General features: G+C 35.1%; 1 protein-coding gene and 1 long non-coding RNA gene across 2 annotated transcripts; one reads left to right on the top strand and one right to left on the bottom strand.

The window, feature by feature from the left end:
- The first annotated feature begins 498 nt into the window (after positions 1-498).
- On the top strand, positions 499-14152 carry LOC114289133 (1-aminocyclopropane-1-carboxylate oxidase homolog 1). The gene is made up of 4 exons (XM_028232783.2): positions 499-839; positions 9310-9877; positions 11396-11717; positions 13703-14152. The coding sequence occupies exons 2-4, from the start codon at positions 9339-9341 to the stop codon at positions 13850-13852; spliced, it is 1011 nt and encodes a 336-aa protein (XP_028088584.2). The 5' UTR covers positions 499-839; positions 9310-9338; the 3' UTR covers positions 13853-14152.
- A 1603-nt stretch (positions 14153-15755) lies between these two features.
- On the bottom strand, positions 15756-16639 carry LOC145792738 (uncharacterized). Its single transcript, XR_014332530.1, has 2 exons — positions 16150-16639; positions 15756-15977 (listed from the first exon to the last, which is right to left on the bottom strand). It is a non-coding gene; the product is annotated as an uncharacterized LOC145792738 (long non-coding RNA).
- Positions 16640-19347: the final 2708 nt, after the last annotated feature.

The raw sequence follows: 19347 nt of genomic DNA, 5'->3' as shown, positions 1-19347 counted from the left end.
ATAAAAAATTTATTTAGATATTTAATAATGTTCAATTGACGATAGCAACCTTTGGGTGTGCAATGTAATTGGTATTGACAAAAAAAGAGATTTTAGTATTATGGAACCATGCGATCAAATGGACCCAATTTTACCACCGGAGCGGCAACAGTGGCGTAGAAAGACGCTAGCTTTCTACACGGTTGAGTAAGACTTGATTCTTGGGGACACAACTAGCGTCCTATTTATTTGTTGAAACTAACCATACTGTACTCTGTCTGTAACGCTGTCTCTTGTGTTGAGAATTGGTGCATTCCTCGTTTATTCTGATGGTGGATTCCTTCCTTTTAAGTTGGAATAACTGTGGCCATAATACTGGGTTGCAGGAGTTATAATGATGCCTCCAAAGAATACCGCTTTTTTTGAGTTAAAAAAAAAAAAGGACCCAATTTTAATTTTGGGACCATGAATAAATGTTTTAATTATCTTTATTATATCCGAGTCTGGTGAATTTTAACCATCTCGGACTTCATTCGAACTTTGGAGAGTTTTTGTCTGAGTGGAATGAGAGACTCCCCTGTTTACCTAAAACTCTCGTCCTTCTCTTTTTCTCCCTCATTTCTGCCGAAACAGCAGGGAGACCAGCCCTCTCTTTCTCACTTTCGTTTCTCTCTCTGTCTCTCTCTCAAATACGTTATATACATTTCATATTAGCTCATATGTGGGCATTTCAAGTTTGAATGTCGTGAAGTCGAAGAAGGGACTTTTGATCTACTCAACGAGGGTTACCTAAACATGCAAACGGATTCAAGATTGGAGCACTTTGGATTTTCGGGTTTGTGTATTCTTGGTGGTTGGAGGTAGGAATCATGACTAGCACCTCTTAATATGTGTTTATATGTGATTTTTAGTTTGATTTCATATAGAAAATTATATGTTCTTGAGGAAAATCAAACCAAGCTTTTGAGGTTTGGAGACTACTTGTTACATGTTAAACTTTTGTTCAAATCTAGTTTGTATGAGGTGTATATTGATGCTTGGATCAGAAATATTTGATGTATTTGAAGAACCCATGTGTAGATTAATTATCTTCTAATTTAGGTGCTTGAAATTGGAAGAAATTATATGAATTGATTTAAGTTTGAAATCTTGCAAGCTAAGTGCTTGAGTAAATGCCTAGATAAGGTGTCTTGCTGGTTTTGGGTCATGTGAGTGCAAACTTGATAGCTAAGTGTATGGTGCATTATAGGTGTTTGATGAAATGCCTAGGAGGATTTGTTTTGGTTGGAATTGGGTTATTGTGTACAATTTAGATGTTGTGTCTAAGGTTATGTTTAGGGTATTCGTTGGAATGCCTAGCATTGATTAAGTGTCTAGAAGTGAGTCATTGTGTAAATTAGGTGATGAGGTCATTGTTGTATAGAGTGTATTCACTATGTGCCTAAGAGAGGTAAATTCTAGTGAGATGTCTAGGTGATGAATTTGACCCTTTGATTCCAAGTGTGTAATATCTCTTGTTGACTAAAATAGCCAAATAGCCAAAAAACCTAAAAAATAGCCACTTCCCAAACAAGAGATATTACACGTGGGTGTTTGGGAAGTGGCTATTTTTTAGGTTTTTTGGCTATTTGGCTATTTTAATTGACTATTTTAGTTTTTGTATTTGGAAAGATGGGATGAATTTTTTTTGTTATTGTTGTATTGAAAAATATGTTTGAAATGATTGTGTAATGCAAAATGACCAAAGTGTCCCTACAAAAAAAATTAAAAAAAAAGATGTAGTCAATGCTGTGGCAATTAGTACACTGCCACCGCCCAGTTTGTTTCTAATAAATGAAAAAAAGTACATGTTAGGTTCAAAAAAAATTACAGGTTGGTCTGAGGTTGGTATGAGGCGGATGTGTAACCCAAGGGTAAAATAGTCTTTTTACCTGTTAGTGGCATCCAGCTGGACAGCCTCACTGCAGCCTCAGCTACAGTAAGGCTACTTTGCTTTTTTTGACAAACAGGCTAAAACAGCCTACCCCACAACTCTCCAAACACCGCCTAAGTACCTATGGATGGTAGAACTCTAGTTCAATGGTGTAAGGTGTTGAGTTGCTTGGACTTGAATACTTGACAATTAGCACTTTGGGTACTTGTGTTGAGTTGGATAAGTCAATGAATATTTGGAGTTAGAGATTTTAGAGTGTTTGGTTGTGAGCTAGGTGGGTGGTTTAGCCTTGTATGATAATGTTGGTGGTTGGGCAAAAATGATTAGTCCTTGTGGGATTAGAATGGCTTGTACATTGAAGTTGGCTTTGGGCCTAGAATGATGGTGAGGCATACTTGTTCCCTCTTTAGAACCTTTGTTGGTTGTAGCCTTTGAGACTAGGTGAGTTTGTGTAATTCATTATATGTTTGTTTTGTTACATCATGCACTGTGTTTCCCTTGTGGGACATGGTCGGGAGTGTGCCGGTGGGTGTTATGTAGATTGGAGAGGAAACACTATAACTCTTGATTGAGTAAGCATGAGGTTGAGGATGTGGTTATATTTAGTTGTGGAAACTTGGAATAGGGTGGGATGTGTGAAATATGAAGTTGGTCATCTAGGATGAATGAGGTTTTGTGAGCCTTGGGTAGTGGGGTATGTACGTCCTAAGGGATTGAGTCCCTAAGATTGAGTCTTGGGTAATCGACCCCCTAGGAGTGTATTGAGGTTTATAACGGATTAGGAGCTTAGTGCTTGGTATTAGTTGTAATAACCTTTTGTTAGTTTAACTATGTGGCATATAGTTCACAGGATTGATTATGTGGTTAGCTTACTTGAAACTATTCTTGAATAAATTACCAAATTGAGTAGATACCTGCTTGTTGATATATATATATATATATATATTATACTCCCTCTGTGAGAATATTAGGTGTTATGTATATATGATAGTATATATATTTTGTATATATTAGGGATTGAGTCAATATTCTTGTTTCCTTTTCAGTTCTATGGTTAGATCATTATATAAACTGATGTACTCTTGTATTACAAATACTGTTTTAAAAAGTTCTAGGGTCATTGAGGCGCTAAGGTCTCCTGGAGCTTAAGGGTGAGGCGCAAGGTGAGACGTGCGCCTCACCGAAGTGAGGCGCAAGTTGTTGAAGATAACTAAAATATTAATATAGGCGATGTTTTTAACACAAAACAAATATTCTTATAATTTCAAACATATATATATATATAGAACGACATTCAATATTTCAAAAATCATGAAAAATAACATTCAATCTTACTTTGCCCTATACTATTTATCTCTTTATCAATTTATTAACGTGATTCATTTCTTTTTTTTTTTTTTTTTTTTTTTTTTAGATAAGGAACTCACACCATATAATACCTTAGTGGTTTTAATTTTAAATCGGAACCAAATTGCCTGATAGTTTCAGTCATTGGTCCGAAACGATTATAATTTACTACATTGAAAGGAATCCCAAAGCCATATATCCATCTTGCAATCCCAAAGCTTGTGTTTAATGCCTAGAGCTTTTTTTGACATGAAAATTAGGACTCAAAGCATGTGTTTACATTTTATATTAAAGGAATTGTAATTCCATATGGTTACACACACAAAGAATAAGGATGGAGCAAAATTTAAATGAAGCGCATGAGGCGTGCACCTCGCACCTAAGCCTAAGGCGTGTGCCTCAAGCGCCTCAAATGCGCCTTTCCTACTGCGCCTCGCCTCAAGTTGTTTGAGGCGCCTCGGTGCATCTTGCACCTAAGTGCGTGCTTAGGCGCACCTTTTAAAACACAAATTACAAACTCAATTGAATATACAGATTATTCATTTAGAAAACTTACATTGTATCAGAGCTACCTTTGTTTGAACCCTAGATCCGATACTCCAGTTTAGGGCTTCCATCTCTGCCTCTGATTGATCGCCGGAGTCGTTCCCTGTCTACATCTTCTGTTTAGACTTCGAATCTCAAAGTCGAAGTCGAAGTCGAAGTCGACTCTCTAATTTGCCATCATTGTCCCTAGTTCACCGTGAGTCTTTTGTTCGAGTCATCTAAGGCTCGCGGTCTCACCCGATGTTCTCTCATCCTTGGTTCTCCGCCTCGTGATCTCTTCACGAAACTCTAGCCTTGGTTCACGCAGTTGAAGAGGTGTCTGACTTTGTTCTTCTTCTCTCGACTTCAGTCTGTCTCTCTCCTTCGGCTTCTCTTGACTTCAGTCGGCTTCTTTTGACATCAGTCGGTGGTCTCTGAGTCTGCTTGGATACACTTAAGCCCCTATTTTAGGTGTATTACGCTACCTCTCAATTTTCTATTTATTACGCTTCACCCCATCAATTCTCTTCTCTTTTTTTTGGTTTATTACAATGTCTTACACCAAAATCCAAACCATCAAATGCAAACTCACTGATGGCAATTATGCCTATTGGGCTAGTGTTATGAATTTTTTTTTTTTAATCAGAAAAATGGGGCTATGTTTCTGTTTCTGGTTCTGTTCCTCGTCCATCGGACTTGAAGAAGGAAGGACATTTGACTTCCTGCGATACTTGTGATTGTGATAATGCCCAAGTTTTGAACTGGTTTCATAATTTTGTGGATGATCGTATTGGAATGATATTTTTCAAATACAGTACTGCTAAGGAGGTGTGAGATTATTTATTAGGTGTTTATCAACAGTCTAACTTTGTCAAGCGATATGAGTAGGAAACAGCTATTCAGAGTGCTCGTTAGCGGGATCAAACTATTCAGGATTTCTATATTGAGATGACGGGTCTCTGGGATCAGTTGGCTTTCATGAAACCATCTAGCCTTAAGGTACTAGACGCTTATGTTGAGTTTTGAGGAGCAAAATCGTTTAGTGCAGTTCTTAACGGCTCTCTCCCTAGAGTAGGAGATTATCCGTGGTGGTATCCTTTACCGCTCTCCTATTTCCTCGGTGGATGCTATTGTTCGTGAGTTCCTCTCCGAGAAAACCCATCTTAAGATGACCAGTCAGACTCTGTCTCTCTCTGTCTTCTTGGCTTTTGCTCAACCTCCTCTGTTATTAACCCCACCTTCTCATCAGTTTCAGACCACTATGAAGCCTAAGAAAGGGCCATTAGGTCTAGATGAGTGTGCTTTTTGGCATTAAAGGCGTCATTAGAAGTATAATTGTCCCAAGAAGGAACATCAACCTGCTCTGTCTTCTCAGCCACCTCAGACACAGTTCTGAGGTCCTGTTTCGAGTACTTTCTGGCCTCCTGTTGCTTACACCGCATTTGCTCTGGCTCTAGACCCTGACTTGGCTTCCTTGAGTGCTCAAATTGCTTAGCTTCAACATATCTTGTCTAACTCTCAGCCATCCCCATCTGCCTCTTTTCTTACCTCTCTTCATTCAGGTTTGCTTGGGTCCTTTTTAGGTATCTCTTCTTCTGTTTGGCTTTTTAATTCTGGTGTCTCTTGTCATATGACTCGAAGAACCACGGCCTAAAACCATGACATGAGGTCAATTTTGTTGGAACTAGTTGGTGAGTAGTTGGATCATGTTGAGCCCATGGATAAGAATTTAATCCAAGAACCATGGCCTAAAACCATTTTAGTGAAATCTTGTTGTTAGACTCTCTTAACAAAATGAAGAAAACCTGTGTCCCATTCAGACCAATCATAAATGACCACCCTTTTTCCCCATTTCCCTTTTTTCCTTTGGTTATTCAAGTGTAGGAGAATACTAGAGATGAGAAATGAGTTTCTACTTGATAAATTACACTTAGGTTAATTTAGATTTTGCATAATTGATCTCTTGAGAATTGGGGTGTGACAACCTATGAAGCATGGATACGGGTACGGGTACGAGTACCAGTACTGGTATGATGCAGGTACGTTAATATGATAAAATTCAAAAAAAATAAGATACGGGTACAGCTTAGGCTTGGTCATTTGTAAAAAAATATTTATTTTTAATTTAGAGTTATGAAGCACGGACACAAACATGGACACAAACACAGACATGGGACACGGCAATGTCCAAAAAATGGGGACACAGACACGGCGGGGCACACGGCGAATTTTATTTTATTTATTTTTATGTGTTATGTAGATTCATATTATATTCATCCTAAATCAAAATTAACAAGTACTAACATACTAGCATTAATTCAATAAATTTAATCACTACATTTAAACAAATTAATAGATCATCCATTCATAGAAAGAGTCATAATAAACAATAACAAGAATCAAGATGAGAAGGAAAAAAATTCATCATTCAACAATATTCTTCACAAAAGCACTAAAAAAAATATTAAAAAAAAAAAAATTAGCCCCGTCGTGTCCCTATATGGATTTACTGATTTTGGAGTGTCCATGCTTTATAGATTTAGAGTAATGCAAAAATTGATTAAATGATTTAATTTGTTAAGATTCAACCTACAATTAAGATTTAATGCTAAAACTAAAGTTATAAATCAAAATTAAATGTCAATATATTAAATAACTTATAAACCATAGCTTAATTTTAAAATCATGTTAAGCATAAAACTAGAAATAAAAAAGAAGTCTAGTGAAAGTAATTTTATCTTTGTAAATATTGTTTTAACTGAGGTAAGGTATGGCTTGTGTATATACTAGATACATCTGGGTACACCAAAAATTAAGAAGAAAAAATTTGAGTATACGTTTCGTGTACCCGGTACGTATGCAGAAGTACCATATGCCGGTAAGTACTCGGTATAGGTACGGTATGTTTTTTGAAGTACCCATGTTTGACAACATAATATTAGTGCTTACCAGGTTCGAATACTTAAGACCATGGGAAGTGGCTGAGTCCACTATTTGTGTTGTATTTACGCATAGTTGACACTCAGGATATTTTACATGTGTGTGATCCATGCTAGAAAGTGTATATAGGTTGAATTTTTTAAAGTGTAGAGATTGCCTATAAGATGAAATTCTTTTTTAAGTGTTAATTGCCATAATTATGTGATAACATGCTTATGTGCTCAAGTGTTTACATGCTTGCATGATTAGACTAAGTGTTGAGAATTTATGGACTTGGCATGCTTCGGTAATTGTACCTTTGTGAACACTCTTGAGCGATAACTATATGAATGTTGATAGAACCCTGTTAGTTTAATGCTTTCAATATACTAATTTTGCATATTTAGAAGGAATGAATTAGAGTATATTGATAAAATCATCTATTTTGGTTACTTTTAAGTGATGGGAGGATGATAATCAAAGAGTATGAATTTTATCAGTTTTATTGAACTATCTTGTTTTAGGTTGTATCGAGGGTCTCTTGAAATTTAATGTTTACAAATTGGTTGAGTGAGTATATGGAATGGAAGGAGATTTGGAATAATTGTCCGGAATTTAGAAATCTTAGTCATAAATGGGGATTTATTGTGAACGGGAATGTTACCAAACTTTAACCAAGCCAAATCAATAATTTACAATTTTAGAGATTGATTGATAGCTATCTAAGAAGTATGGACACAAACACAGACACGTGACATGACACGGATAGGATAGGATAGGACACGGACACATCAACACGTTAATTTTCAAAAAATATAGGACACGACACGTGGAGGACACACATGAAATATATATTTATTATATGCTATATATGTATATAAATATATCATTCAAAGATAATAAAAAATGTAATATGACACTAATTACTATAAATTTATATGGTTTTTGTTTTACTATTGTATCTTAAGTTGTTTTATTCAAACTTATAATTTGTTTCATATGTGTTTAATCGATAGACACGTGTACTTAAGTGATTGACACGTGTGTCTTCCAAGTGTCTAGGTCCTTAAAAAAATTTAAAAAATAGGACACGTTTTGAAGAGTGTCAGACACGTGTCCTAAGAGTGTCCAAAGAGTGTCGGTGTCCAACAAGGATACGTCACCTTCTTAGAAGTGTCTGTGCTTTTTAGATATATGTTTACCATATATGAATTTTCAAAAATTGGGTTGTTTTCAGGATTGCTAAATTTTGAGGGTTTAGAGTGATACATGAGACACTAGAATCCAACTACCTTGCGGTTGGGCTATAGGCATCATGAGTCGTGTCATCCACTATCCATGCACTTTGTAGGGTGTGGATGGGAATGTGATGGACAGGAGCATGATGGACAAAAATGTGGTAGATTTCACCTGGTAGCGACAGTAGGACTATCTACGTCATAAGCCGTGTCCCGTTGTTAGCCATGCACTCAGCAGGGTGTGGATGGAAACGTGATGAACAGGAACATAATGGACGAGAACGTGGTGGTGGATACCACCTAGGAGGGGCGGTTTGGACTATTTGCATCATTAGCCGTGCACTCTGCCGGCTGTGGACGGGAATGTTATGGACAGAAATGTGGGCTCTGCCTAGTAATGGTGGTGGGACTACCTGTGTCATTAGCCGCGTTGTGTCATTAGCTGTGCATTCTGCAGGGTGTGGACGGGAATGGGATGGACGGGAACGCAGTAGTGAACAATATATGAGATTTTGGTTACACTTCTTATTTATTGTTCTTCTCTTTTTTTCAAGGCATTCAGCTGCCACTGTCAATCTTACCCACTGATTTTGAGAAGCATATCATATGCTTGTGTGAGTGTCTTGGAACATTTCACTCTTAAATATGGCTAAACTTTTAAACATGTTTTTGGAAAGAAGTAAAAAAATTAAAATAAAAGAAGCAATGTATGGTTGTCCCAAATCCTCTAGTTTATAATTTTTTTGAACTGCAAAATCTCATCATTTCTTTCTTTTGATATATAACTGCCACTGTTATTCTTTGGAAGACCAAACAGTCTCAAAAGGTGTAGAAAGTCTTTTCATTATTCTTTGGTATAACAGTTGTAGGAAGGCGGTTTTTGTTTTACCAATTAATGGCCTATGATGGTAACCCTAACCATGTATATTTTTTTTTTATGATAAATAAGTAACCCTAACGATGTTATTTACACACATTTGCTTTTTCTTAATTAAATCATGGCATTTGATGGAAGGAACTCTTCACCATTTACAACCATCCACAAAACCTTGAACTTCATTTTTGTAAAATTTTGCAATTCATGCCTCCATTGGCGAACTTACATATCAAATTGATTTGTATCCCTAACATACTCTTAGTCGGTATCCTGAGCAAAACCACTCTATCCTTCAAAAACACTGAATACTTGCTCATTGGTCCTTTTGAATATTCATATGGCACTAGAGACCACTATTTAAGAAATGTTTGTTCCTTCTATGAATAATGAAGGCAGATTATTCTAAAGAAGCAATGTCATTAGCAATTAAGAAAACAGTTTTAATTTCTTATCATCTTGGGAGAAAATAAATTTATAACTCTGATTGGCAGTGCACTATTGCCCTCCTGGTGAGAAGGAAATGGTGGTCACAAGCAACAGGGAAGCAATTCAGACACAAGCTGAGCCTGGATATGATCAGAGAAAAGAATTGAAAAATGATTCAAAAGCCGGTGTAAAGGGGCTTGTAGATGCCGGGGTTACAAAAATCCCGTGCATATTCATCCATGAGAAAAGCATGCTTCAAGAGACTGATATGTCTGTTATCTCTCAGTTTAGTGTTCCAATCATAGACTTTGAAGGCATCAACAAAGGCGCAGCTCAACGTGGCAAAATCATCAACAATGTTAGAGATGCCTGTGAAAAGTGGGGATTCTTTCAGGTGGTTAATCATGGAATCCCAATGAGTATTATGGATGAAATGATTGATGGGGTTCGTAAATTTCATGAGCAAGATACAGAGGTGAAGAAACAATTCTATTCACACGATGTTACGAGAAAGTTTATATATAATAGCAACTTTGATTTGTATCAATCATCGGCAGCTAAATGGAGGGATACCATTGCTTGTTTTATGGCTCCTTACCCTCCTGATCCTGAAGAACTGCCTATCGTGTGCAGGTATGTGATTAGTCTAATATTCACATGTTTGGCAAAAAAAAAGGTTGAAACTAGTATTTTCGCAAGACAAATTTTTGGACATGTTTATGGGGAGTTCTTTTGATTTATATCCATTTTTTCCCCACATTTTGTGATGAGCATAGATCTTTAGTTCCAAATTGCAATTGCTTTATGGAGGTCTACATGAGGATAACCAAGCAAAAGTTAGGAGTTCTCGTTCTCAACTCATGCTTGCATTTGACTCTCCCCAAACCCTGCAGTGGGAGGCACCTTTTGCACTTGGCCATTTAATCATTCAAGGATGTTACTCATAATGCAAACTTACTGATTCTTCTCTTTTTCTTTTTTGCTAGGTAATCAATAATTCAATCAATCAGAAATAGAATGTAGAGATTTCTTCAATATTTTTGTAGAGATTTGCTAAGATGAACACAACGGCCGATTGTCATGACCATTCTGGATGTGCTTCCAGGAACTTATTCTTGCCCTTAAATCTTCCTTACTTCCGAACAATCTATGCATTTGATAAATAGCCATCCATTACCTTCAAATAATTTATCACTTCAATCGGTCTTTGTTTGTTTGTTTTTGTCTTTTTTATTTTTTAAAAAGTAAAATTTTATTTTTGAACTACTAATACTAGAAGTGCTAAAATTATTTGTGATCCTATTTTTTAAACAAAAATTGGGGCCTAAGGAGACAACCTTGTATGCCTGCCCTCAAGGCCGACCCTATACCAAGTGGAGCTTCCCAAACAATTTTTGTTAGAATAAATTCCTTTAGAGGCTTGAATCCAAATAACTTCACTAGTACTAGAAGTGCTAGAATACTTCGATCAATGGCTGAACGATATCGCAAAGCTTGAACAATTTCCCCGCAGTCAAGATGAGTCAGGGGACTTAATGAATTTGTTTAACCTGTTTTACACCTCAACTTGTCAATACATATAACCTTTAGAGAAGCCTATTGTGTGCAATTACCAAGTGTCTTTGAAGCACTATCTGTGATTTATTTATGTCTACCTAAGAAGCATGGACACGGACACGTGACACGACACGGATACGACACGGGCACGCTGACACGTTAATTTTCAAAAAAAGGACACGACACGTAGGGGACACGCGTGAAATATGTAATTTTATATATTTATTATATGTTATATATATTAATATATCATTCAAAGATAATAAAAAATGCAATATGATACTAATTCTTATAAATTTATATGATTTTTGTTTTATTATTGTATCTTAAGTTATTTTGTTTAAACTTATAATTAGTTTCACATGTATCCAATCGATAGACACGTGTGTTTATGGGATTGACATGTGTGTCTTCCAAGTATCCAAAGAGTGTTCGGCTATTTAAAAAAATTTAAAAATTAGGACACGTTTTGAAGAGTGTCAGACACGTGTCCTAAGAGTATCCAAAGAGTGTCGGTGTCCAACACGGACACGACACGGATACGTCACCTTCTTAGAAGTGTCCGTGCTTCTTAGATGTCTACTCAAGTTGCAGAGACATATTGATAGAGTACTCCAAGTACACGATGAGATTGGGGCTCACTCTGCTAGAATTGCTCTCAGAGGCCCTTGGCCTTAACCCTGATCACCTGAAAGACATGGATTGCGCTGAGGGGCTTTTCGTCGTGGGTCATTACTACCCTGCATGCCCTGAACCAGAATTGACTTTGGGTACTGACAACCATGCTGATAGTGGCTTCATTACTGTACTTCTACAAGACCAAGTGGGTGGCCTCCAAACCCTTCACTACAATCAATGGGTTGACGTTACCCCTCTGCCTGGAGCTCTAGTAGTAAACATTGCTGATCTACTGCAGGCAAGTCTATACACGCATACTGAACTTGATGATTTGTTTGTCTTGCTATTTCTTTGCATCACCGCTATATCCACCGAATTTGCCCTAATGAGACTCTTCCCGGTAAGAGTTTTTCATTTTGGAAACTCACGGGAGATTCTTCCCGAGAAGAGCTCATTCGGGCTGAAAAAATTCGGTAGATGAATCATTAATTTCTTTGAGAGGGAGGGTATCACTTGCCTTCATATGACTCGAATCTACTCTCTTTTAATAGTTGTGGCCCCGAGGGTGTAACTTACACTCCGTTTGTTTTGGTCGAAAATATAGGAAAACTTTTCCTATGTTTGATTGCAACCATATAAACTGATGTGTTACGGATGCGGGTACGGATACTGGTACGGGTACAATACGGGTACGCTGATACGACAAGATCTTAAAAAAATATGATACGGGTACAGCTGGAGTACATTAATAAATCTTTTATTTTTTTATAATATATAGTTTGAAATTCAATCTACAAATCAAAGTTCAAAATTAAAAGTAGAAATTACAAAACCAATAGAAAAATCATAGTTTAACAATACCAATATCAAAGCAAAGTCTATAAACTATTTTAATGCCATTAAATAAGAGAAATTACAAAATAAAGTTTCATTCCAAAAGTAAGCAAAATTTAAACTTAAAACTTTAGTTTTCACTTCCATCAATTTCATCATTGAATAATACAACTTTCATCTCTGGCACATCAAGTAAAGAACTCTCTAATAAATTAAACGCATCCCTACCAATGTCTCATAGTTTAGTGTACTCCTGATGTATCCATGAAGTACCCATAGAGTACCCAACTGCCAAAGAACGTATGAAAAGTATTTGGTACGTATTTCAAGTACCCGGTACGCATGCAACCCTATTGATACGAATAGCGGTACCCAGTAAGTGTCTGGTACGAGTACGGCAATATTTTCAGAGTACCCATGCTTCATAGTGTGCTAGTGGTTATGGTAGTTATTGATGCAGACCAAATTTTAGTAATATTATATTTTTATTTTTAAATCATAAGTTAATTTGGAATATTATATTTTTATTTTTATTTAAATTATTGGTTAATTAGGAATATTTAATTTAGTATAGAATAGTATAGATATGTTTAGTTTCTTAATTTGATTTGATACAATTTTCCTATTCTATTTGCTTTGATTATTTTCATTTCCTGTTTTATTAGTTTTTGTTCTCCAAGTAGTAGGTTTATAAATAAGGTTGTAAGCCTTAGGGCTATTCAGTTTAAGTTTATATTTGATTAATAAAAATCGAAAGCTTTTCAATGTTGTTCATTCTTAGAGAGAGAGTATCTCTAGTTCGGATTTGTTCGTGGTTCGATCTTGTTGTTTGCTCACCTATGCGATTTGCTTCCCCGCATAGTGGTCGTGGTAGTGGTGGTGTTGGGTGATGGTAGTGGGGCAGTGGGGAGTGGTGGCTTTAGTGTTGGTGTTGACAACGGTGGAAGGTTGAAAAGGTTTTCTACGCTATTAAGCTTGTTTTACATTTTTCAATGAAAACTGTGTTGACTTTTTTTTTTTTGTTAAACCAAACACTAGCAAATACGAAAAACGTTTTCTACTAGAACTAATGAAGCATTAAAGTCTATTTGATCATAATTTCCTAGCCCAAAAATTAGGGGAGCATAATGCGATAGAGTAACCAGTGATGCCAAATGTGGGAAGTGTCAATATAAAAAACTTCATTTGCAATTTTTCTTGATATTGATGCCTCAAGTTATAATTGTTTGATTTATACGTGTGCTGATAAAATGCTTAAGCATGTCCATGCTTTCTATTGAAATAATTCGTTCTTTAGCATTGACGTAGTAATTGCAGCAATGAACAATGATAGAAGCCTATGTATAAACAATGATTAGTTATATGCATGTATTCTTCTTGTTATTTTTTTTTTTTTTTTGAACATAAAGCATGTAATTATTTTAGTTTTTCATGTTTTCCATTATGCAGCTCATCACAAATGACAAGTTCAAAAGCATCAACCACAGAGTACTCGCAAAAAATGTAGGTCCAAGAATCTCTGTGGCAAGTTTTCTTAGAACACATTTTTGTGAAGGGGTTACATCAAGAGTGTATGGGCCAATCGAAGAACTGCTATGAGAAGAAAATCCCCCAATCTATAGGGAGACCGCGATTAGAGAATTCATCACGCACTATTTTAAGAAAGGGCTCGATGGAACTTCCTCACTGTCACATTTCAAGTTGTGTAAGTAGGCTATAGAGATTGGGGGTTAGGTCTTGGTTTGGTTACAGTTAATCAATTCATAGAAGAGAAACAGTTATACTTGATGTTGATGCTGAAACAAGAAAAATATTTTGAATATGATTGGAACAAGTTTCATGTTTGATAGCTGTAAAACAAATGGCTTATGCATTTTGCAAATCAAATAGTTTTCTGCATATGTTTTGGATGATGTTAATGCTCGTACTTTTTAGGGCAAATTATATATACCCCCTTCGAGATTTAGCAAATTACAGATACCCCTGAGGTTTGAGAAGTTACAGATACACCCTGAAGGTACTATTTACATAACAAATTATGGAGTAAATTGTTATGAAAATATAAACCTCATAAGGTAATTTGTTATAAAAATATAAACCTCAGGAGGGGTATTTGTAATTTTTGAAACCTCAGAAATATTTGTAATTTAGCTAAACTTCGAGAGAGATATATGTAATTTGTCCTACTTTTTAGCAGATGAATACATCAATGCTATTGGGATGAATATTACCAACGTATATAATCTTTTTTTTTTTTTCCCAAATATAGTTTTGACTTAATTTATAATAAATAAAAAAAATAAGCATGCATCTCAAGACAAATTCTATCTCGTCATGTCCAAGTTATTGGAGGAAATTAAATACCGTGCATTTTTTTAAAAAAATTGATGATTATCATGACCACATCAAAAAAAAAAAAATGATTTATATTTTCTTAGATATTCAATATTAACAGAACTGGTTGTCGTTTGGATTATGCTAGATTTTGTATTAGAAAAGTTGTCAGTTAAAAAAGAAAAGCAAAATTGTAAGAAGTTAGTCGACAATAATATTTTTACTGAAATAATAAAGGGCAAAATTAATTTGCCATTGTCTTTAGCTGGTAATAAAGACACACTATCTTGTGTTATGAACATTAGTATCAATTTGTCCATCAATTATTATTATTATTATTTTTCATATTATCATTATTCTTTATTATTATTCGTTTTAATTATTTTTAGTAATATTTTATTTTTTTATTTTTAGTAATTCATTTATTCATTTGACAAATCCTTTCATTTTTTTCAATTTATATCATTTTTTTTAGTGATATTTCATTTTTAGTAAAATTATTTCATTTTTTCATTATAAATTAATTAGTGTCAATTAATAGATTAATTAGCATCAATTAATACTAAAATTTTTAATTAGTATCAATTAATATAAAATTATTTCATTAATGGCTAAAATACTTAATTATTATTATGATTTTTTAATTAAAAAAACACTGAAAACTTCAACCAAAAAAAAATACAAACCACACTAAAATCCATCACCGGAGAGAGAACCGCAGTCGATCGACGACGAACCAACGCCGGATGACGACGGATGGTCGATCGTCACGCAGTCGATCGTGACTCTAGGGTTTCAGATCGAAATCGTGATCGTGATTTAAAAGAGATCTGGTTTGCCTCTCGCCAGAAATTGCGAAGCTAAGGTTTCGATCTCTAAGAGAGAGAGAGCACTGGTTCGCGAGAGAGAGAGAAAGAGAGAGAGCACTAGCTGGCCTCTCGCCAGAAATCTCCTCTCTCTCTCTCTCAGAGAATAAACAGTGATACTGGTGGTTTATATAATGACAATTTCGTAATACATCAAATTAGTAAAGGGCATTTAAATAATTTTGCCCCTCAATTTTGTAGCTTCCCGCTTAAGCTAATGAGTTAAGCACCCCAAAGGCCACTCAGCCAAAAAGCTCTTTTTTGGCTTAATTTAAGCTACAAAAGTGATTTTACGTTTTACCAAAAACATCAAAACAGCTTAAAATAATCTATAAGCTGATTTAAGTTGTTTATAAGCTCTACCAAACACCACTATTGTAGCTTTCATTAAAACATAGTGGACATATGGGGGACAACCGGCCAGTCGACCGGACATGGAAAATGAAATTTTTTTTTCCCTCTGTTTCCCTAATTTGTTGCTTGAAATCACTGTCTTCTGGGATTATAAAACCTCAACTTGAATTCTGCAAACATGAGATGGTAAGGTTAATGATTGACCCAAAGAACACAACATAACTCTAATATTTTGCAAACCCATGTCAAGGAACAGAGACATTGTAATAACTGACTACAATTTGATAAACAAAAACATAGAATTTATGAACAGATTGAAGGAATTGAAGGAGATAAACGCACCTAATGTGAAAAAGAACGTGAAGATGGCAGAGAATATATTCCCAATAATCACAGAAATCGCAAATCTGAAGAAGTCTCTAACCTTTTCTACCAAATTCCCAAACGAAAATGAAGGAGACGCAGAGGACGAGAAAGGCAAAGAATGAGATGGGTATCCATAAACCTCCATCGATTACAAATCAAACAAGTGGGTCGCAGGTTTGATTCAAAGATGAGTCTAGTTCAAGCAAACCCAGCAAGATTTATGCGTGTATATGTGAATATTCACATACCACACATACACACATACGATTATATATATATAAGAAAAAAAGGAAGAAGAGGTAGAAGAAAAGGTTTTAGAGACTTGTTGTGTAAAAAGGAATTGGGGAACAACATGGCTGTTGTTGTTCATTTTATGTGTAATCCGGACGACGAGGGGTGTAGACACCTCATTTTTAACTCACCTGCCAGACTCAGACGCTTGGTCTAATGCACTCCATGATGAAGAATGAGAAAGGTAACGTTGAACGATTTATTTCACTTTTAATCCCTAAATTTTATATTATTGTTTTATTTATTTTTAAATTATTAATTACAATTTATTTATATTCAGGTACTCTAATTAAAGATTATGGTACAAATTAATAACTAATGAATTTAATTTAATTGTCAAAAGGATTATTTTGAAATTTGAACAATTTAATTATATTAATTAAACACCCATCAAATTAGTTGTAAGGTGTGATTTGTTCAAAATAGTTTTTTTTTTTTTTTTTTATATAAAAAAAAATAAGAATGTTTAGTTCTATATGGTTTAAGTTTTTAAAATTTTAGCAAAAAAAAATGTTGTTTAAATTTTAAAATAATTTTTTTGTCCATTAATGAAGCCTCAACAGTTATTGATTTGTACGGTAAGTTTTTTGTTAGATTCAGCCCGTAAGTGCTGGGACTTGGGCAGGCTACAGACCCATTTTCTTGATGTTGATGTGGATGTGATTCGAAAATTCCTATTAGCCCTTGCCTGCCTCCTGATACATTGATTTGGCATTATACTCGTGATGGGAGGTTTTCGGTTCGGTCGGCTTTTCATTTACAAATGACTCTGTCCAGAATTGGATCATCTCCGGAATCGTCCAATAGAGGGGAAGCCACACGGCGGTTTTGGAAAGGGGTTTGGCACTTAAAAATTCCGAACAAGATCAAGGGCTTTGCATGGAAGGCATGCTTGAATATTATCCCAACCCGGGACCGATTATGGCAACGCCGAGTGCCTATTGACCTTGGGTGTGACTATTGTGCCGAAGCTGTGGAGACTTTAATGCACTGTGTTAAGGAATGTGATGTGGCGCAACAAGTATGGGCTGCTAGTCCTTTGCCGTTTGTTACAGATATTGGGGTGGGGTATGATTTTTATCATTGGGTAGTTGAGGTTGCGAAACAAGTTGATGAGGCCGGCTTGGGGCTGTTCTTTGCACTGTGTTGGGGCTTATGGTTTGCTCGAAACCAAGCAATATTCAATAATGTTAAGCGGGTTGCGCCGGTGATTGTGCAGAGAGTGTGTGCTTATTTACAAGACTTCTTCTGTCCTAGTCCGTCGAGATGGAGGCCACCGCCAGTGGGTGTGTTAAAGATTAATTTCGATGCGGCGACTTTTGATGCTCTGGAGGCCATTGGGGTAGGTGTGATTGTTCGGGAGGCGCATGGTACAGTTCTTGCAGCCATGTCGGAACGACTGCCGCATTGGGTTGATGCAGAGTGTGCTGAAGCTTTAGCCGCGGCAAGTGCGATTGCGTTTGGAGCAGAACTGGGTCTGCATCATATTCACTTGGAGGGGGACTCTTTATCTATTATAAAAGCTTTCCAATGTGAGGATCAACTGCTCTCCACGTTTGGCCATATTCTTCAAGGTGCTCTGAGTACAAGCCGCTGCTTCACCAGTTTTTGCTACTCGCATGTGTTGCGCAATGGAAATAAGGCTGCTCATGGGCTGGCTCGTATGGCGGGTCATGTGATCGGTAAGAGAGTTTGGAGGAATGAGGTGCCAGCTGAATTATGTAAGATTATTCGGACTGAGTCTGTTTAGTTGTTATTTGTATTGACCTTTCTAAAAAAAAAAAACAGTTATTGATTTGTCAGTTATCTTTAATTTTTTATTATTATAAATAATCAAATTTTATTAGAAAGCATCAAGATGATACAATGAATACAGAAAGAGGCCCACAAAAGGCTAAAACTAACCAATCAAATTTTCAACAAAATCAACATGTTTAGTTAACATGTTTCATGAAAATCACAATTTAAAAATAAAGTTGAATTTTGAAAAGTAAACTAAGGGGTTGGTTGGGATGAACTAAATAAATGTACTTTTTGACTTTTTAGATAAAAAAGTAGAGGAAAAAAATATGGTTATTTGTGATAACTTTTTACGAAAAAATGTGTATTAAAATATTGTATAAAATAACAAAATTACAATATTACCCCTAAATATATAAATGCATACTGACATCCCTTGTACCAAGAAGCCAGTACTATGGGGCCATTTAGTGTACCTGTTAAAACAGATTATAGAATATAGCTTAACAGATTATAGATTATGACTTATCAGAAGCTGTTAATTTGTTTAGTGTAGCTGCTGGATTATAGATTTAAGTTGCTGAGTAGTGTTTGTTAAATAAGCTGTGAAGTACCTTTTTGCTGTGTAAATGTCTTTTTTACCCTTGTTAGTTGTAAATTGAATTTTTCTAGACTTTTTGCTATTAATTACATATTAAGAGATCATTCCAACACCAAATTAACATAACCCTATTATTTTTAAATAATAATACAATGAAATAAATATTACACAAATAAATTTTTATACAATCATTTCAGATTTTTTAAATAATAAATAATAATAACTTGAAATAAATAAATATTATGAAATAAGTAATAATACAATGATTTTAGATTTTTTAAATAATAAATAATAATAGCTTGAAATAAATAAATATTATGAAATAACTAATAATACAATTATTTTAGATTTTTTAACATCAAAAATCTTATGAAATAAATTAATTTTTTAAAGCTTTTTTTGATTATAGATTTAATTGGTGGTGTTTGTTGAATTAATCTTAAGATAAATAATCTTATGAAATAAGCTATAAAAATTAATATTAAGAATAATATAAAAATTGATTAATCCATTACAATTAATATTATTTAATAAAAATTGTT

This window comes from Camellia sinensis, chromosome 6 (genome assembly GCF_055761805.1).
Source record: "Camellia sinensis isolate YWXY chromosome 6, ASM5576180v1, whole genome shotgun sequence".
Classification (NCBI taxonomy): Eukaryota; Viridiplantae; Streptophyta; class Magnoliopsida; order Ericales; family Theaceae; genus Camellia; species Camellia sinensis.
The sequence above is the reverse complement of the archived record's forward strand: the minus strand, read 5'-3'. Positions and strand labels throughout refer to the sequence as shown.